At 40.5% G+C, this 22,207-nt stretch overlaps 1 protein-coding gene across 1 annotated transcript in view; it reads right to left on the reverse strand.

Moving 5' to 3' along the window:
- Window positions 1–8,154, reverse strand: part of FCHO2 (FCH and mu domain containing endocytic adaptor 2) — a 110,452-nt gene extending 102,298 nt beyond the window's left edge. Inside the window, exon 1 of the mRNA XM_087862082.1 lies at window positions 7,976–8,154. Coding sequence (XP_087718208.1) covers window positions 7,976–8,154 — 179 coding nt within the window. The remainder of the gene's footprint in view (window positions 1–7,975) is intronic.
- Window positions 8,155–22,207: the final 14,053 nt, after the last annotated feature.

Below are 22,207 nucleotides of genomic sequence, written 5' to 3' on the forward strand. Positions count from 1 at the left end.
GACCATCCCAGCAACATTCTAGCAACTTTACCAATAGTTACCATTTTAGATCTCAGTTGCTGTTGTACTGTTTTTGTTATTCCCCCACATCTGACCAATTTATGCTCATCTGTGTGGACCAAACTGCTACTAACATTCTTCCAACTGTAGTATTCTTTCATTTTTCCACACTAGGTAAACCAAAAACCAAACTCTTACTCCCTTTACGTCTCCCTGGCACCATATTTCTATGTGGGTTTCTTAGGGTGCTTTTGTTAAATGTTTTAGTATTGTCAAACCAGGATGGATAATCTCAAGAAATAGTACTCAAAAAACTACTTCGAAAAGGCTTATGCTAGCCCAATGTGCAGGATGATATAAAGCATACCTGTTCTCCCATGCCTTCGCCTAAAAAATGTAAGTAGTTCTGAAAGGATTAGAGCATTCAGGATTTAGTGTACAGGGCTACAAAGGAACCCAGACGGCAAATTTTTATTCTTTCCATGTCAATGTTCTAAAATCCTTCCCCTGAATTGAACTTACACAGACTAAATCAGTATCAATTTCTCCCTTTCAAACTTCTCCTACAATTAAAGCAAAAATACAAAACAAACCACCATTCCACCCCCCAAAACTCTAAGGGCCTCACAATAAAATTTATTGCCATCTAAAATACTATGATTTTGTAATGTCTACCTGTCAAGTCTACCTGAACCAACTTAGATGAATCTGTAGTTTGCATTTTCCTATGTTGTCGCAGCTGAAAACGATCTGGGCATGGCTAACTAGCTAACAATTACACAACAACACATTTTAATTTAGTGTATATAATTTGCTTGTTTATACAGAGATCACCTCTGGAAAGTTACATAAGAAACTGGTAACAGTTACTACCTTTGTGGAGATCTTGATGGTTGGGGAAAAAAGAAAAAGATTTTATACTGCATTCTCTTTGGTACTTCTTGAATATTGAACCATGTAAATTTTGCAAACCTGTTAATTAATGTATATGTAAATATGCATACACATATACTTCTTAAATTCCAGTGTACCACTCAATGGGATCATATCATAAGCAGTATTTGGAAATTTCAAGTAATAAAAAGAAAGTCTATATTCTGGGTTTCTATGATCACCTCAACTAATTTTCTAAAAATACATATGTTAAAATTTGCATATGGATATACCCTCAAGAATGTGTGTGTGTGGGTGTGTGTATGGGTGTCAGTCTCTCATTTAGGATACTAAATTTAGATTTAAAAAATCAAGCAAAAATATAATGTTTTGTACTTCAAAGTCCTATTAATAGCAATTCCAGGTTTTTAAAAAACATTTTAACCCTCTCAGTTTATCCATGTAAATGACAGATCAAATTTTGGATATATAACCAAGTGCTCCAATTTTATTTAAAAGTAAAGCATGACAATACCAGTGAAACCAACAAACAAATGGAAAGAGACTTTTGTACTGGTTAAACAATAAAAGAAATAAGGACAAGAAACAAAGAAATACTTCAGGATAAAAATACCCAAGATAATCATTTCATTCTTGATGTGCTGACTGGAAATAATTTTTGGAAAAGGTCACCTAACTAAAAATGTCAGTTCATTACAATGTGATATATGCTAAAGAATACTTAAATGTCTTTGGGAGAATGCTTCATATTTTATAGACATCAGGATTATTATACAAAATGAGGTTTATAAGGTATTTAAATCAGGTATGTTTTATTTTTTCCCCTTAAATAATCATCACCAATGAAATCCATTCCTTAAAAAAAAAAATTTAAGGTGTTAGTATCCAAAATATATAAAGAACTCATACAACTCAACACAAAAAAACCCAAATAATCCAATTAAAAAATCAGAAGACATGAACAGACATTTCTCCAGAGAAAAGAGACAGATGGCCACAGACATATGAAAAGATGCTCAATATTACTCATCATCAGAGAAATGCAAATCAAAACCACAACAGGAGGGGTGCCTTGGTACCTCAGTCGGCTGAGCATACAACTCTTGATTTCAGCTCAGGTCATGGTCTCAGGGTTGTGGGATCAAGCCCTGTGTTGGGCTCCCTCTGCCCCCCCTCCCGCTCATGTACTCTTTCTCTCTCTCTCAAATAAAATCTTAAAAACAACAACAACAACAAAAAAACCCACAATGAGTTATCACCTCACACCAGTCAGAATGGCTAAAATCAACACAAGAAACAAGTATTGGCAAAGATGTGAAGAAAGAGGAACCCTCATGCACTGTTGATGGGAAAGCAATCTGGTGCAGCCACTGTGGAAAACCCTACAGAGATTCCTCAAAAAGTTAAAAATAGAATTACCATATAATCCAGTAATTCCACTACTAAGTATTTACCCAAAGAATATGAAAACACTAATTCCAAAGATATATATAACAGCCCAATGTTTACTGCAACATTACTTACAATAGCCAAAATATATAAGGAACCCAAAGGTCCATCTATAGATGATCAGATAAAAAAAGATGGATATACACAATGGAATATTACTCAGCCATAAAAAAAGGATGAAATCTTGCCATTCATAAAAACGTGGATAGATCTAGGGAGTATAATGCTAAGTGAAATAAACTCAGAGAAAGACAAATACCATGTGATTTCAATCATATGTGGAATTTAAGAAACAAAACAAAGAAAGAGACAAACCAAAAAACAGACTCTTAATTATAGAGAACTGGTGGTTACCAGAGGGGAGGTGAGTGTGGGAATGGGGGAAATAAGAGATGGGGATAAAGAGTACACTTATCATGATGAACACTGAGTAATATATAGAATTACTGAATCAGTATAAGAAACTAATAAAACACTGTTAATTATAATGGAATTTTAAAAAAACAAAATTTTTAAAAATGTAACTACTCAAGTAATCTGGGGTTATATAAAAATATAAAGCCATTTTAATTACTACAGTGCAATGTTGACATAGACAATCTCAAGAGCATTATAAATTAGTATCCTATTCTGAGAAATAGTATACAGAGACACTTCACTGTAATATATGCAAAAAAATTTGTAAAGTTACATTACCTTTTGAAGGACTAACAACTTTTTATACATTAAGGCAATAGTACGGATTTCTGCTATCAAAATTAATTTTGTTATCCAATTTTAATGGAAAAGAAAAACATTTTCAACTTGATTATCAAAGGCACTATACTTTGTGGCAAAAAATGACTTATCAGCAACAGAACACCTGTTGTGTAGGAAGTTTTAAATACATTTTTCTCTTCAAAGTACACTATTAAGTAATTCGTAATGTAGCATACCGTTTTAGTTAAGAAAAACTATAAAGAAAAAGGCAGGATGTGCTACTTTCAAAAGGGCTTGAAAATAGTTTGAATGATTCAAACTTTCCTCTAACAAATGCCACAACAAAAAGGTTTGTCTTTTTATATGCAGGGAAAACAACAATTAATAGCTTGTTTGGATAGAAACTTAAAACTTTAAAGTTTCCCATTACCTCACTTTGACAAGTTTTATTTGTCCTGACAGTGCTACTTTAAATATTAGGGGAGAAAAGTGAAACTAATATTGTAATTTTTCTATTTTAAGAAATTACAAATGATCCTAACATACGTCATTTTTAAGTTGTCTTAGACAACTATCGAATTCTCAGAAGGTATTTAGTTCCTGTTCCTAGTTGTCCCTAGTTCATTAAGTTCTCCTTTGGAAATTTTTATAAAGCTCCAATTTAGAGCTTTCAGCCCCAATTCCAGGCTTGGAAGTAAATAAAATGCAATCTATTTTAACTGTTTGTATTCAGTAGCGGGAAAGTGAAGGCAAAGACAAAAACATAAATTAGACTAGGAATTCTCTCTAGATTTCAGATATCCAAATTTATCCCTGTCCCTCCCTTAAGAGGGACAACAAAGGGCACCCAAAAACTGGTACAAGAATGTTCACAGAAAGCATTATTCATAGTAGCCAAATCATTAGATGAGGCTATGTTCAAAGCTCAAGTAACAGAAAAAAAAGATAACTTTAAAATGTTAATGTACAATTTGCAGTAAATTATACTTCGATTTCTAGAAAAAGCCCTTAATATACAATTTGAAATTAAGTTAGCAAGCCTCTAGAACACATTCTTTTTTTTTTTTAAGATTTTATTTATTTGTGAGAGAGAAAGAGAGAGAGAAGAGCGCGCGCACATGGCACACAAGCAGGTGGAGCAGCAGGCAGAGGGAGAAGCCGACTCCACACTGAGCAAGGAGCCTGATGTGGAAATCGATCCCCTGAGCTGAAGGCAGATGCTTAATCACTTTATCTACTGAGCCACCCAGGAGTTCCAAGAACACATTCATCCATCAAAAAACATGCAAGTGGCGTCTGGCTGGCTCAGTTCAAAAAGAGAATTGCTTGATCTTGGGGTAGTGAGTTTGAACCCCACATGGGGTGTGTAGAGATGACTTAAATTTTTTTTAAAAAAAGCAAAACATTTTGGGATGCCAATATTAAATTCAATAGTTTTATAAATTACTTAAAACCTGAAGTCTAAAATTGATAGGTTATATACATCAAATATACTTAAATTAATTGACTAATTAATTAAATTGATAGGTTACACCTAAAATTCATACAGAGATGCATGGGATCTAGAATAGGCAAAATAATCTTGAAAAAGAAGACCAAATCTGGAAGACTCCCACTTCCTGATGCCAAACTTACTTACAAAGCCATAGTAATCAAAATAGTGTAGGACTACTGTAAGGACAGACAATGGAATACAACTGAAAAATCAAGAAATAAACCCATACATCTACAGTCAGCTGATTTTTGACAAGGGTGCCAAGATTACTGAAAGAAGTGAAAGCAGCAGCCCTTCAACAAAGGTACTGAGACTACATATCCATGCAAAGAATGAAGCTGAACCTCCTCCTGGTACCACACACAAAAACTGACTTCAAATGGATCACAGGCCTAAAAGTAAGAGCTAAAACTATAAAACCCGTAGAAGAAAACATGAGTAAATCTTTGTGACCGTGGGTTAGGAAAAACTTCTTCGTTAAAACAATAAAAGCATAAGTAATAACAAAATAAATTAAACTGGACTTCATCTAAATTAAAAACTCCGATGCTTCGAAGGACAATATCAAAATTACCTCAGACCAGTTGGAATGGCTACCATCAAAAAGAAAAAGCAAGTGTCAGCAAGGTCGGGGAGAAAAGGGACAGTCGCACACTGTTGGTAAGAATGTAAATTGGTACGGCCACTGTGGAAAATAATAAGGAGGTTCCTCAAAAAATTAAAAATAGAAATACCATACAATCTAGTAATTCCACCTCTGGGTATGTACGTGAAGAAAATGAAAACATGAATTAAAAAAGATATTTGAATAAAAAAGATATTTGAACCCCTATGTCTACTGCAACATTATTTACAACAACCAAGATATATGGAAGCAACCTAAGTGTCCATTCATAGATGAATAAAGGAGATGTGGTATACATACACAATGGACTATCACTCGGCCATTTCTGCCATTTCTGCCATTTCTGCCATGGATGGACCTCGAGTAGTATACTATGCTAAGTGACACAAGACAGACAGAAAAAGACAAATACCATATGATTTCACTTATATATAGAATCTAAAAGCAAGACAAATGAACAAAAACAGAAACACTCCTAAACAAAGAGAAAAAACTGGTTGTTGGGGGGATAGGTGAAATAGATGATTAAGAGGTACAAACTTACTGTTATAAAATAAGTCACAAAGATGAAAAGTACAGCATAGGAAATAGACTCAATAATACTGTAATACTCCAAAACATTAATGACACTTACATTGGTGAGCATTTCATAATATATATCATTGTTGAATGTTGTACACCTGAAACTAATATATGTCAACTACACTTCAAAGTAATTTTTAAAAACTAAACAAATAGATGTTTAAAAAAGGCACCATCAAGAAAATGAAAACGACAGCCCACAAAATAGGAAAAAATGTTTACAAAATCCTGTATCTGATAAGACAACCCAGAATATAAAAAAACCCTTACAACTCAATAATAAAAACTCAAGTAACCTAATCTAAAAATGGGCAGTGACTCTAAATATACTCCTCCAAAGAAAATATGTAAATAAATACATGAATAGATGCTCAACATTAGCCATCAGAGAAATGGAAATCAAATCCACAGTGAGATATTACTTCACACCCATGCATTATAATAAAAAAGACCGATAACAAGTGTTGTCCAGCATGCAGAAAAATTGGAACATCAGACATTGTTAGTGGGATTGTAAATCACGCAGTCACTTTGGAAAACAGTTTGGCAGTTTTTCAAAATGTTTAAGAGTTAACAATATGTCCCAGCAATTCCATTCCCAAAAGAAATGAAAACATATTTCCACACAAAAACCTGTACAAAAATGTTCATAGCAGTATTATTCATAATAGCCAAAAAGTGGAAACAGCCAAACGTCTCTCACTGATGAATAGATAAAATGTGGTACACACATACAATGGAATGTTTGGCCATCAAGTGTAATTAAGTACTGATACGTGCTACATCATGGATGAACTGTGAAAACATGCTAAGGAAAAGAAGCCAATCACAAAGGATAACACATATGATCCCATTCATATGGTACGTCTAAAAGAGACCCACCTATCGAGGCAGAAATTATAGATTAGTAAATTGCCTAGGCTGAGTTAGGGGCGAAAGAGGTAATGACTGCTAATGGATACAGCGATTCTTTCTGAGGTAATGATAATGTTCTAAATTGATCGTGGTGATGTAACTGCACACAGGAAAAAACCCCGAGTTGTACACTTAACTGAGTGAGTATAATATGGGAACTGTTACTTAATAAAGCTATTTTTTAAAGAAAACCCTAACGTCTCGTATTTACGTCGCTTGCGGAAAACAAGAAACATTTAAGACAAATAACTATGAACTGATTTGAATACTAAGTCCATACGTGATACATTTAGGAATAAGAATTTAAGACACCACCTCTTGTTCACTGAAAGATCACTCCTTTAATTATTTCTAAATTTTAACTAAAATGTAATTGTAGTACTTGCAGCTGTCAGGACCTAAAATGAGATTCACCCGAGATACCTGGGTAAACATGTTACTCTTCCCGCACTCGGCTGAACTGCACTTCCCATTACGACAAACAATAACTGCAGAAAAACACTCCACACGGTGACTGGAAGTCATTCTCAAACAACCACCTAATACTAATACTGAGTTAAGAGGAGGGGTGTGGAAAGAATGAGGAAGGGGAAGGAGCACAAGGCACAAGGGGAAGTCTTCGTGCATTTAAGCCCAAGGAATCCAGTTACATTAAATTGAACTTTTATACGCTGTGCGAACAGGCCCAGAGGCAAAGTCCTCGGCGCAGACCAAAGAGCCGAGCTGCGAGGCCGAGAGGAAGTGCTGATCCAGGCCAAGCCCGCAGGGGATTTCGTGTGGAAACGGTGGGGGGCAAAAGGGCTAAGATGGGGGCTGCGGTGCGGGAAGGAGGCGAGCCCCCTCCGCCCGGCAGCGGCCGGCGTTTGCCGGCAGGGCGCAGCTGGAGGCGGCCGCGCGGCGGGCCCGGCGGCCGCGTCCGAGCCGTGGAGCGCGCCCGGCGCCCAGAGCCTCCGGCGGGGCCGGGTCGCGTCTCCCGCCTCATCCGGCGCTTTGTCCCAGCGCGGGCGGCGGGCGGCCCCTAGGCGTCCCCGCCGCGGGCTGAGGGGCCGCGCTGACAGCCCTCGCCCCCGCAAGGGCTGCGAGCCTGCGAAACCCGGCGGCCCCTCGCCCGCCCGGCTTCATCCAGGCGGGACGCAGCCGGCGGCGGTCCGAGGACGCTAGCCCTTACCGCAGAGCCTTCGCCACCGCCGCCGCCGCCGCCGCCGCCGCCGCCGCCGCCAACGCCGCCAACGCCGCCGCCCCGAGCGCACACAGGCCGAGGTCAGGCGGAGAAAGCTTCGTACCCCAAAACCCAATTTCCAACATCCTGCCCTTACCCAAAAATTCTCGACGAAATGCGCCATGACCATCCTGCCGCCGCCGCGCCAGGTTCCGCGTCCGCGCCCGCCCGCCGCTGTGTAAACACGGGCCCGGCCCCCACGGCGCCCCCGCCTTTCCCCGCTGCCGCCGCCGCCGCCTTCTTCCCGGAGACCTTCCCGCACCCTCCAGGGCGCATGCGCCACCTAGCGGCTGCTGCCGCGGGGCGAACTCTTGAACGCCGCCGCCTGGCTGCGCATGCGCCTCGCGTCCCATCCCTGCGTTTTAGTAACCTTCGCCTCTCCCCGCGCGGGCGCGGCCAAATTGAGTATCCTCTTGGGCATGGTGGGGAACCGGGTTCCTGAGGAGTCACTGGGGAAACTGCCCGCACCTTTTGCGGTACAATGGGTACTGGCCCAGGGATGAGCGAAGAAAAGAGCCGGCCGACGGCAGTGGATACGGCAGCCTGGCTGCCTGATCTCTTCCTCTACCCAAGACGCGCTTCCCCGGCCTTGGAGGATCTTGAAGGGACCAAGTCTGGTCAAGATGGGATGGGAAAACTTGGCCTCTGGCCACCGGGAAGAGACTGGGAAACCTTTGGTCAATAGGGTGCCTTTCCTTGACGGGGAACTAAGAACCAAAACAAAACTTTCCGACGCCGGAAAAGGAGGAAACGCCCAGTGTCGCCTGAGAGTCTCTGGAGCAGCGCGAGACCCAGGCACCAACTCCCCTGCCGAAGCCGCTGACCTCTAGCACGCCCCGAGCAAAGCGGCCAGCCCGGCCGGAGCCGGTAAAGTGACCCGAAAGGAACGAATTTCCCTGACCCAGGCAGTTAAAAAAAAAAAAAAATCTTTTCCAGAACTTGTTCATTTAAGTACCTAGTTCTCTTAGCAACTTGTACATTTTGGAAAAAGAAACAAGCTTAAACACGTCCTGGCATAACATAAACTAAATCCCCTTCCCACGCTTTCCAGGGGTTAGGGAAAAAAATTAAACCCTTGTGCAGAGGTCTCAAGTTCACTGTCACCAGGTCAGCTCAATCCAAAATCTGCAGTTCTTGAAACCAAGCCCCACTAATAGATTTAGTGTAGCTTTAATTATATACACACACCACACTTTCTTAGATCTTTTTACTTCAGACATAATGAACACCAAGACATTTGTTTTTGGTGGAAAATTATTTTCATCCTCAAAAACAAAAACCACACAGTGCCTTACACATGGATGAAACTGTAAAGTGTTGAATTGGGAATAAGTGGATATTGGTATTGTGATTATATCTTTTTAAGGAATATCTTTTAGAAATATATAGGATGTAACAATCTGCTTTAAAGTAACTCACTGAGGGAGGAACAACGAGTAGGGGTATGCATGAAACAGGATTGACCACGAGTTGATAATCGTTAGGACCTAGGTAATGGAAACATGGTGATTCACCATACAGTAGTACACTCATTTTGTGTATGTTTTGTTTCTTAGAAATTTGCTACCATTCTCTAAACCATTAATCTAGCACTATCTTTCTTCATCGTGAAAAAATTCTAAAAAATATACCGCCATCTAGATCTCTCCGCAAATAAGCTTGGCTCTCCGCAAATAAGCTTAGCATTAAGATCCTAGTGTCACTAGGCACTACCCAGCTTAGACCTTGGGAGGAGAAGCCTTATCCTAGACCCATGCTTTAAAGGTCCTTACATATTACAAACATGTTACTTTATTAAAAAACAAACAGGTGCCTTTGCCACTCCTGATCTGATGCTGAACTCTGGCCCATAACCATATATGCCCTCCCCACGACCAATACCATTCAGGTCCCCAAGAAACACTTCTTCATAGCTCTTGCCCTGTACTTCCACACAAAAGGTACAACTCCAAATGCAGTGAAAATCTGTGGGTGGGATAGCTGCCCATATCAGAAATAGACTCCTTTGGGGTTCAGGCAGAATACAAGCTGCAACAGTACTTAAGTAAGAGAGAAGACAAATGAGTTAACTTGTTCAGTTTTTCCTCCCAGCAGGAATGCAATAGATTTTTGCATAACAAAGTATTATTTTGCATAACAAAGTGGTGTCAAGCACAGATTTTCCTTTTTGCAGTGTTCTAACGCTGACAATTTAGCATAGTACTCAAATAACCACGTGGATTACACTGGTCTCCATTTGTACTCTTACCTCTGATCTCATAAATATTAGAGGCAGGCTTGCCATAAAGATCAATATTCTGTGTATTTGGGTATTTACAAGGCTCATTTGGGCCGAAACACCATATTCCGTAATTGCCTGATATTTAAATGGTGGGGATGTAGAGTAAATAGTGATTAGGCAACTAAATTTCAGACAAGATGGTGAAGTAGAAGAAAAATGTGGGTAGTATCAGGCACATTCTGTTCTCTCAAGTGAGGTTTCCCGGGATGCACATACGCTCTGGCAGAGTGTAGATAAGGCCCTGAGAGGGCAGCTTACTTATGTGCCGTTAAGTATTTGTGACCCACACGCTTAGCTCCTGCTTATCCAAACACATTCTGAAATTACTAAAAACTGACGCAGATAACAACGCTGTTCCACTCACTGCCTATACCACTTGGCACTTACTAGTCACTCAATCAATGTTTGGTGAAACAACGGGTGAATGAATCTATCATAGAAATGTCAAGGTGGATGAGACTTTGAGTATGCAGTAACTCCATTCTTTTACTCAGACTCTTAATTGGTGCTAGGTCTTAGCTTATACAAATAGCATTCTTTACATTCTACTTGATTTAATTTTCTCACATTACTTTAAATATTTTCAAAAGAATTCTTTGGGGCTTGAGTATACTTCTTTTTTAAAAAAGGTTTATTTATTTGAGAGAGAGAAAGAGAGCGCGCGCGGAGGGAGGTGCAGAGAGAGAATGCTTAAGCAGACTCCCCACTGAGCATGGAACCTGACCCCAGGAACCTGAGATCATGATCTGAGCTGAAATCAAGAGTCAGCCACCTACCCTACTGAGGCACCGAGGTGCCCCAGCTTGAGTATACTTCTTAAAGGATAAATTGCCTTTTGTAATTAAAAATAAAATTAAATTGAGATAATATTCAAAATTGGCTCCCAGGTGATGCTGCTGGTCCCCATTAAACTCTGCCCCAAGCATGTATGTTATAACCAAAGCTATAACATAACTGCTATAACATAATTTGACAAGTGGTAGCAAATAAGAAAGGAGAAATTAACACAAAATTATCTAAATCTGCTTCTCTGGTTTTAAGAAATATGACTTGTCTCCCAGATTTGAGGACAAGATATCCAAAGAACGTCCCCCTTTTCATTCCTTAGTTTGATCTCTTATTTCCAATCTTGGGGTCACAGCTCACATTCCCCTAATCAACATTTAGTTACAAAGGCCATTTCTTAGGGGCGCCTGGGTGGCTCAGTCATTAAGCGTCGGCCTTTGGCTCTGGTCATGATCCCAGGGTCCTGGGATCGAGCCCTACATCGGGCTCCCTGCTCAGCAAGAAGGCTGCTTCTCCCTCTCCCACTTCCCCTGCTTGTGTTCCCTCTCTCACTGTCTCTCTCTCTCTGTCAAATAAATAAATAAAATCTTAAAGAAAAAAAAAAAGGCCATTTCCTCATTACTTCATTTAAAATGAATTCTGTTCCAGGAAAGTGAGCTATAAAGTAAAACACTTTTTTTCCCCCATTTATTTTCAATATAATTTTGCAAATATACTTCTAATCGTTTCCAAGATGAGAGTGGCAGAGGAGACGCTCCTATAAACCTCTATTTCCTGCTAATTGCTTCAAGGGCAGCATCCTGTGTCAGATGCAATAGTCCTCTATACTTATCTTGTACTTGATGAAAACAAGCGGCAAAAGAATTAAGCTCCGTTAAAAGGCAGACGAGAAAGAGGCAGAGATCCCTAAGTCTGGTGCTCTCTTGTTTTTCCCTACTCAATAGCAACATATTGAAAGCAATAGCTTTACGCAAAACAGAAAGAAAAGCAAGAGCTTAGCAGACGGTATCCAGGCAGGCTGCTATACAAGACTGAGGAGACAGAAACATGCTAATCAAAGTGCAGAGTGGAGCTAAATATCATCCTTTATACACTCTTCTCATTTCAGAGCAGCTTGCTAGGCACACCCTGCTCTCCTTGGTGCACCTGGGACCGGCTGCCTGCTCTTTGGGGTGGCGTCATCGCCAACTCCAGAATGAGATGTACTTTCCGCTGGGCTCTCTTATCATGCTGTCTGTGAAAGAAACACAAAACACCTGACAGGTTGTTCAAGGCTTTGCAATGCTAGTGATCGCAGGAAACCCAACACAGGTTTTAAAATTTATAAAAAAGAAAGAAAGGAATGTCTGCCTGGCTCAGCTGTGGGAGCATGCAATTCTTGATCTCGGAGTCATGAGTTTGAGCTCCACATTGGGGGGTAGAGATTACTAAAATTTTTTTTTTTAATTTTTAAAAAGTAAGAAAAGAGAAATTGCTCAATTACACAAAGTCATAAAGGTACAATAATGTAAAAACATACAACGATGTTTGTCATTAATATTAAGTGTAAAGGCAAAAGATGACATGGAAGATACATTAAAATTATAAGGGTGTACAAATATGCATATAAATGGACAAAAATTAAAAAAACAGAAATGTATGTGTTAGGGTGGTGAAATTATGGCAATTACTAAACATCTAAAATGTATTTTAATGTAAGAACATAGTACAATTTAAATAGCAATCACTGTTCTTCGTTTTCATTTGAATATAAATGTAACGGGGGCCAAATTTTCCCTAGGCCTTTCATTAACTCTCATTTATTCAAGCAATAGACAATTACTGGGCACTTAATGAAAAAACTATCTCTGCTCTTACAAAATTCACAATCTAATATAGACTCATAAGAAATAAGACAATAGGGGCGCCTGGGTGGCTCAGTCGTTAAGTGTCTGCCTTCAGCTCAGGGCGTGATCCCGGCGTTCTGGGATCGAGCCCCGCATCGGGCTCCTCCACTGGGAGCCTGCTTCTTCCTCTCCCACTCCCCCTGCTTGTGTTCCCTCTCTCGCTGGCTGTCTCTCTGTCAAATAAATAAATAAAATCTTTAAAAAAAAAAGAAGACAATAGACATGATGACAATTATAAAATAATGCGCGTAGAAGAGTACCTGGTGTATAGTTGACAATCAATAAATTTTTATTAAATGAAAAATGAACAAATGACTGTTTGTTCAGAAGGATAACCTCAAAGAAATTCAATTTGTCCTTTATCTTTTTTCTCGCCCCACTCCCACCTCTTTCTCTCTTTCCCTCTTTTTCAAGAAAGTGACAGGAAATTGACCTGGATTCACAGGGAGTTTCTTCCATTAGCATAAAGGTCTTTGGGTCCTCGGGGTAGTAGAATCCAGAGCAATTTTTAAAAACTCAGTGCTTCTGGGATTGGCTAATAACCTAGGAGATAACTGTATATTGAAACTGGCAGAAGAGAACACTAGGAATTGTAACCATAGGAACCCACAAGAAGAGGCACCTTTGGATCAGCTAGGAATAGAGGGAATGGGCTTGGTCTCCTTTGAAGATCTGCTGAAGCCTGAGCAGAGACCTGGCCGCACCTAGATTTCAGCAGTAGCACAGTATACTAGTGAGAAGGATAGTCCTTGAGTTTCCTAGACAACTGAGGGGAAGGAGGGAGCTCCACCCAACCATTTATGTAACATTTAGCAAACACCTATATTAAGCCAGGCCCTCTTCTAAACACTGGGGGGGGGTCCAATGTGAAAACCACGTAACTTCGCTACTCTCCTGGCGCTGAGTGTGGGAAGACAGACCACAGGGATATAAATAAATGAGATCCTTTTGGATAGTGATACATGCCATGACATATAATTGGGATAGATTGTGGTGAGGAGACTTCTTCACCTAGAGTGGCATCTCTAGGGAAGTGACATTTGAGCAGAGACCTGAACGAACCAAAGGAAACAGCCATACGAACATCTGCAGAGAGGTCCATGTTGAAGGATCAAACCGTGCAAAGGCCCAGAATTAGCAATGTGCTTGATGTGTTCAAATAAGTGGAAAGGAGGCCAGCATGGTCGGAGTCGTGATCAAAAGGGAGAAGATCAGAGAGGAAGTCAGAGAGGAAAGCGGTGTCAAGGGTGGAGAGGCCAGTGTAGTCTAAGTGGCATAGGAAGCCAACGGAAGGTTTTAAAGCTTTAGAGATACCTGATTATGTTTTACAAGATCACACTGACTGCTCTGTGCAAAAGGATGAGGGGGAAGTGGTAGTAAACGGAAGGCCACTGAAAAGACAGATGCAATAGTCCTGATAAGAGAAGACAGTGGCAGGGACTAGCCTACCGACCGCAGTGAAAGTGATAAGAAGAAGATCTTAAGATCTATTTTGATTGTGCAGCCGACAGAATTTGCTAGTGGAGTGGTCATGGGGTGTGAGGGGAAGAAAGAAATCAAGGACGATCCAGCAGTTGTGCCTGAGAACTCAGATGTAAAAGGGTGCCACAGAGATGGAAAGGATATGAAAAGCAGCTGCTTGGGAGAAAGGAAGACCCAAGGGTTCTGATTGGCCATGTTAGGTTGGAGGTGCCTACCGGAAATCCAAGGGGAAATGTCTATCAGGCAATTGGACATATGATTTTTTTAAATCATATTTATTTATTTGAGAGAGAGAGCATGAGATGGGGAGAGGCAGAGGCAGAGGGAGAGGGAGAAGCAGACTCCCTGCTGAGCAGGGAGCCCGGCGCGGGGCATGATCCCAGGACCCCGGGATCATGACCTGAGCCGACGGCAGACGCTCAACACACTGAGCTACCCAGGCGCCCTGGACGTATGATTTTGGAGCTCAGGACAGAGGTTGGACTGAAGATGTAAACTTGAGGATCACAAACCAACAGAGATGAGACCCCAGAGAAAGGTGGGGGTGCGGCGCTGAACAAGAAGCTCTGCGGCACTTGTACAATTTCAGTCAGCAGAAGGAGCTGAGCCAGCAACAGACGTGAAGGAAGAGGAGCAAAGTAGAAGCACCAGGAAAAAGGGATAACATTGAAGCCAAGAGAATGGTTTAAGACTGGTCAGTGGATGACAAACACTGAGAAATGACCAAAGGGTTTAGCAGGACGGAGGGAGGAGTCTTGGCAAGCCAGCCTTCTTTGAAGTGACAGGGAGATAAATACGACTCAAATGGGTTGACGAGAAAAGGGGAAGTAAAGACCACAAGTAAAGACAATTTGTTCAAGAAGTTTTACATGAAAGGGGAGGGTAAGGTAGGCAGACATTGAAGGGAACAGGGGTGAGAGGGGAAGAGTGTTAAGATGAGCAGTAGGAAGTCATGCTTCGATGCCAGGGGAAATGAGCCAAAGAGACAGAAAGCGGAGATAATTGTAGAAATGTGGTCCTTGAGTAGAGGAAATGACATGGGATCCAGAGTAAAATTGAAGCTCTAAGAGGGTGCTTCTAGTTTTCAGGCAATGAGTCTAATAGGATCACGATCACTTAGCTGGAAAAAGTCCCCCTAACTGCATGTGCAACTGTACTTCTGCACAGGAAACACCCCTTTCATGTACTACCTGCCTGAGTCCCCACATCAACCCTATAAGACCTCTACTGTTATTTATTTTGTATTTATTTATTTGTCAGAGAGACAGCACAAGCAGGGGGAGCGGCAGGCAGAGGGAAGCAGGCTCCCCGCTGAGCAAGGAGCCTGATATGGGGCTCAATCCTAGGACCCCGGGATCATGACCTGAGCAGAAGGCGATGCTTAACCGACTGAGCCACCCAGGCATCCTGAGACCGCTACTGTTATGATCCTGGTTTTACAGATGAGACAATATGCTCCAGAAAATTAAATTGCCAAGGTCAAACAACTAGCGAATGGTAAACTACTGTTAACTTGTGGTAAACTTATTAACAGTGGTAAACTACTGTTAACAGTGGCATGAACAAAGTATTATGAAGGAAGGTAGGTGAGTCCTCAAGAAACAGAAGGGGCCAAAAAAGGATGACTGGTCAAGGGTGAAAGTTAAAGTCATCCAACGAGGACTTTGTGCTTGTTATTTTTAACTCATGGTCTGGTGCTCTTCAGAAGGCTCCTTGGTTAGTGTCTCTCTGACCCAGGCTCTCTGAATGAATATGAATGTGAAATACTAAAAATTTCAAACAAATATATTTATATCTTACTCTTTGAAAAAAAAGGCTTTTCTCTCCTCACAGTCAGTCCTGAAACATGCAAAAAATGTAATTGTCCAAAACTCAGATTCCAGGCAAAATCTAGAGCTGTCCCACCCTAAACAGGATGTCTGGTCATTGTATTAAAATCCAGTCACTTCTGACAGGCAGAGGGAACAGACAACCAGATCAGTCTGTAGGCATGACTGCAATGTTCTCTATCAAATCCTTAAGACCACTAAATCCTGATGAACTATTTGCAGGGAGGCAGCTGGACTGGGCCAAGCCGGCCAGATTCGAAGGTGACAAAATAAAATGTCGTTTCTAGCCTTACAGCTCCACTGGATGACATCTGCCTTAATATGCTTTTTTTATACTGTTTCAAGAACACACTGTCACCAATTAGTTATTTTTTCTTCATTTAGGTCCAGAAGATGAATGTTATTTCTTTTCTTCCCACTTCCCACATGCTAGCTAAAACCAATTCTCTCTTCAAGCTGTCTTCAAGTGTAACTCCTCCAAAAAAAGAAAGCTGCTAAACCATTACCTTCTGGGTACTCTCACTTATATTTCTTCTTTCCTCCATGTATTCACAGATATATCCTTCAGATTAAGTAGTTTTTAGCTTGTCACAAACAGCTATGTACTGTTCTTTGTGGCATCTTTTCTTGTTTTTCTTCTCTTTTTCTTACTTTTTTTTCCTGCAGGTGCATCTGTTTGTATTGGTGGTTATGGGGATTCGTCCTTCTTTATTCACTCTTGGAAACACATCATCTCCTATTTCTCAGTTTATTCATGGGCTCCCATACTGGGCGGGGTGTATATATCTACAAGTATATATCCCCATTCACTCATTCAACATTGTGTGTTGGTAATGTTTTATATGTATGATACATGGTAGTGAAGGAATCAGGTAAATCCTGCCCTCAGAAATCTTACAGCACAGTAGGAATAACAGGCAAAAACAAAATATATAAGTAGATACATAATGTCTGCTGTATGTCAGGAGATATATAGTCTAGTGTTAAGTGCTATATTAAAAAAATAAGGCAGGTCAAGGGCAGTAAAATACTTTATTTAAAAATAGCAGATGAGAGGGCCACCTTTGTGGCTCAGTCCGTTAAGTGTCTGCCTTCGGCTCAGGTCATGATCCCGGGGTTCCAGGATCAAGTCCCACGTGGGATTGCCTGCTCAGTGGGGAGCCTGCTTCTCCCTCTTCCTCTGCCGCTCCCCCTGCTTGTGCGCTCTCGTTCCCTCTCTCAAATAAATAAATAGATAGGTAAAATCCTTAAAAAATAACAGGAGATAGACTAAATAGAATATGGCTCTGGAACTAAACTTTTAATCCTGCTCTGATGCTTACGAGCTCTCTGATCTTGGGGAAGCTACTTAACTACTTCTGGGACCCAACCACACATCTGTAGAGTGGGGATAATGCTGGCACCTATCTCAAAGGGTTGCTGGAAGGACTTAATTATTTAAAACATGGAAAGCACTTATAATAGTGTCTGGCATACAGTAAATTCAATAAATGCAAGCTATTAATATTATTAAGAGGAACAGGGAGTGACAGGGGTGCTATTTCAGAGAGAATGTTCGAAGAAGGCCTCTCTGGGAAGGCGAGGGAAATGAAAGAGTCATAGGGTGTCTGGTGGTACAGCCTACCCGGTGCAAGGGAAAGGGAGCACACAGAACAATGAAGCTGCTGTGGCTTAGGCAGAACAAGTGGGTGAGAGTGGTGGGAAATGAGGTAAAACTGCGGCCAGGTCACCCAGGGCCGCACAGGCCATAGAAAAGCTTCAGGTGTTCGACGAGTGCTGAGAGGCCATCAGAGGACTTTCAACCGAGGAGGATTATGACCCAATGTTTAGCAGGACCATCCTGGCTGCTACCTGGAGAAGAAACTACAGAGGGGCAAGACAGTGTGTTGTTAAGTATTTATCACCACACCATTGCATGGTATTCAAGACATATTAATGCAGAGAAAAAAGCAAGGTGTGGAACGGAATGTATAGCATATTTCCATTTGCATAAAAAGAAGAAAACTATAGGGGCACCTGTCTGGCTCATTCAGTAGAGCATGCAACTCTTGATCTCAGGGTTCTAAGTTCGAGCCCCACGTTGGGTACAGAGATTACTTAAAAATAAAATCTTAAAAAAAAAAGAAAACTATATGTATACATATATACAAACATATATGTATATATGCACACATTTATATATATATATATATATATGAACATTTTATACATGTATACACAATCTATGCATATTGTGAGTATTTTCTTATGTGTGTATACCCTATCTTGGGAAGGATATATAAGAAACTGGTAGCCATGCCCGTCTTTGAATTTAATCTTAGACAAAAGACCCGGAAGCCATTGTGATTACCTTCGAAGAGAAGAACTAAATAATAGGAATTAAAAGAAGACTGGCTTTTACACCTTTTGAGTTTTGTTCCATGTGGATGCATTACCCATTTTAAAAAAGATAAGAAGTTACAAGGTACCTGGCTGGCTCGGTTGGTAGAGTGTACAAGTCTTGATTTCAGGGTTGTGTGTTCGAACCCCATGTGGGGCATCGAGCCTACTTAAAAATTATATAAAATAAAAGTAGATAAGAACTTAAGTATTAAAAGGAAAGAAACAAATCAAAACAATTTTTTCCCCAGATGTTAAAAAATGGTGGTGAAACTAGGATTGGGAGTTAGGTCAACAACCAAAGGTACCAAAATCCATTGGATGCTTGGGAGGAAAAAATACAAACATCACCAGTGAAAGTTCTAGGATGTATATTCAAAATAGAACAAAATCAAAATGTTTTCCTGTTACCTTTTTTGCTTCAGTGATTATTTACTTCAGTTGTGTACAATTATTGTGTCAGATTTTATTTCCTCGATTTTATAAGGCTGTTTTACTGTCTCCTAGTAGGAAATATCCTGTGGAGAAATCTGAAGCTAGCCTGAATTATTTTTCCTTTTTTACATTATTTTTTCGACTTATCTGTTTAAAAGGTTATCTATTTTTTTTAAGTCAAACGAATGCATCGCAATATATCTTCCTGTAGATGTCCCACATTCATTTTTTCTGTGAGTCTGTTGAGATAGGCTAAATTATTATGACAGATCCCAAAAGAAATGGTCCTAACAAAATCAAGTTTATTTCTGCCTAGGGTAACTATCTGAAACAGGTGTTTCAGATCATAGGACAATTCTTCACCAGACAGTGATGCAGGGGTTCCAGCCATATGCCCAGACTCTTTGGAAGAAGGGGAAAGCAAATTTTGGTATCTGGCAAGTGGATTTGGCCAATGATATATTGTGTCTCTTCGATCAGTTGGTATAAGTCTTTTGTTACTGGAATATTCTTTTGAATTACATCTTAAAACATCTTAAATGTTCATTTGAATATCTTATTTCAGTGTTTAGACTGACAGACACCAATCAAGCATACATAGATTTTCTTTTCCCTGCTTTCCAAAATGCTAATTTTCTGTTTTCATTTTGTTCTTTTTTTTTAATCCTGTCCTCTGTGTACCTACGTCATTGTGCTTTCACCAAAGCCTATTTTCCATTGTGCTGCTTCCAGTGTCATGTTCCCATCTGCAATTTCTTTTCCAACTTTTTTAAAAGTAATCTCTATACCCCACATGGGGCTCAAACTCAGGACTCCAAGATCCACAGTCACGTGCTCTACGGACAGAGCCAGTCAGGCACCTCGCCACCATTTTTCTTTTCTTTCCATTTCTCCCTGAGCCCAACTATCTTTATGTCACAAAACGAAGAAGAACTTGTTTTCATGTTTTTGTCATATGTTCCCTTAAATATTTCTGTTTGATGCTCTTCTTTTATACAGATGAATTTAATAGAGATGCAATTTTAAAACTTACTTCATGACAGTTTGTCTGTTTTTCTCTGCTCCATGGAGAGAATTCTTCATCTGTCATTTGTTTAGCCTGTTTCCCCCACACACACCATTCTTTCTTGTCTCTATCTATTGTTCCTATGACAGCTCTTTTTTTTTTTTTTAACGTATTCAGCTTTAAACAAGCTATTTAGACAATGATTTACTGGAATTTTGTGTGAGAAAGGCCAAGACCGCCTCCATGGTCAGAAGAAACTCTCCTCATAACACCTGGTTATGTGTGAGCATCAGTTCCTTTAGATTTTGCTTCTCCGTAGCCTACATGAGGTCTGCACCAAAGGGATGATGCAACGCAGTCTCTCTCCCTCTCCTTCCTCCCTCAACACCAGACTACTTCCTGCAAAATATGATTAGTCTGTGATATTTCTTGCTTAAATCAACTTCCTTAGCTTTTTCTCAATAACAAGCTGATTCCAGAGAAGTTCCCACCTCCTCATTCCATTGTTGCAAAAGAGGGCCTATCGATTTTCACCTTAAGCAATTCACTTCACTTTGGAGTCATGGTTTCTACTGGCTTTTCCTCAGCTCTGCAGCTTGGGCTCCAAACTTTCCTGCAACTCTGTTTGACCTTTGCCGGGCTGGCAGTATTCCTTCCTATTTTAGCTTCTGATGCCTTCTAGTTTCGTCAGATATGGAGTTGACGTTACTGTGTCTCACTCTTCACATTACTTATGGGTGGTTTCTAAAAACAGAGGCAGGAAAAGACTTAACTTTTCTTTGTCATGTTAATACTTGGATACCTTCAGAAGATAATTTTGCATTAAATCTGCCTCACATTTAATAGGCCTCTTCTTTGCATGTCCCTCTTTGGTTCTGGGAAATGTTCTTTTCTTATTTCTTTTTTTAAAAGAGTTTATTTACTTATTTGACAGAGAGATAGAGCCAGAGAGCACAAGCTGGAGGGAATGGCAGAAGGAGAAGGAGAAGGAGACTCCCTGTGGGCAGGGAGCCCAATGCAGGACTTGACCCCAGTACCCTGGGATCCTGACCTAAGCCAAAGGCAGATGCTTAACCGATAGCCACCCAGGCGCCTTTCTTATCTCTTTGATAATTTCTTCCCTTTCATTCTCACAGTCTTATACCTATAATTTTTGTTATATCTATCTTCCATGTCTTTTTTTTTTATTATGTTAGTCACCATACAGTACATCGTCAGTGTTTGATGTAGTGTTCCATGATTCGTTGTTTGTGTATAACACCCAGTGCTCCATGCAATACGTGACCTCCTTAATACCCATCACTGGGCTAGCCCATCCCCGCACTCCCCCTCCCCTCTCAAGCCCTCAGTTTGTTTCCCAGAGTCCACAGTCTCTTGTGGTTCATTTCCCCTTCTGTTTACCCCCCTTCATTTTTCTCTACCTTCTCCTACCGATCTCCCTGCTATTCCTTATGTTCCACAAATGAGTGAAACCATATGATAATTGTCTTTTAACATTATTTTTCTTTCTTTTCTCCTTCATCCTTCCTTCCTTTCCCTTTTTTCCTTCCTTCCTTCCTTCCTTCCTTCCTTCCTTCCTTCCTTCCTTCCTTCCCTCTTTCCTTCTTCCTTCCTTCCTTCCTTCCTCCTTCCTTCCTTCCTTCCTCCCTTCCTCCTTCCTTCCTTCCCTCTTTCCTTCCTTCCTTTCCTTTTTTCCTTTCTTCTCATGCTCTTTCTCTCCATCCCATCCTTCCCTCCTTTTCTCTCTCCCTCCCTCCTTCCCTCTATCTCTTTCTTCTTTTTTCTTACTTTTTTTTTTTTTTTGACATACCATTTTGGAAGAATTTTCTCAACTCAGTTTTCCAACTCATTTGTTGCATATTTGGCCCAACTATGAGGTTTAGCAATCATATTTTAAATTTTTCATTAATTCTGGTTGTATTTCATAACAGCTGTCTCTTTTTTGGGTGGGATATGCTTTCAACTAACTCTGCGGATATTAGCTATGTTTAACCTGTTTCCGTTAACTCTATATTTTTATCCCCGGCTAGTTCTGTTTGTTGAATTTGCGCTTCTCTTTCATGCTCTTGGTTTTCCCAAAAATCTTAGTTTTCTGTTCCTATTTGTAGGTGCAGGTCTGAACTGAACTTCATTCGTAGTTGGAATGCATTTCCTCACTTCAAATCAGAAGTCCTGTTTACCTGGCAGTGAATGCATGTTTTGGTTACAGGGAGCTGCCTCATGGGATAGGCAGACGATGTAGGTA

The sequence above is a fragment of the Ursus americanus genome, chromosome 5 (assembly GCF_024610735.1).
Source record: "Ursus americanus isolate L20-20 chromosome 5, mUrsAme1.1.p, whole genome shotgun sequence".
NCBI lineage: Eukaryota > Metazoa > Chordata > Mammalia > Carnivora > Ursidae > Ursus > Ursus americanus.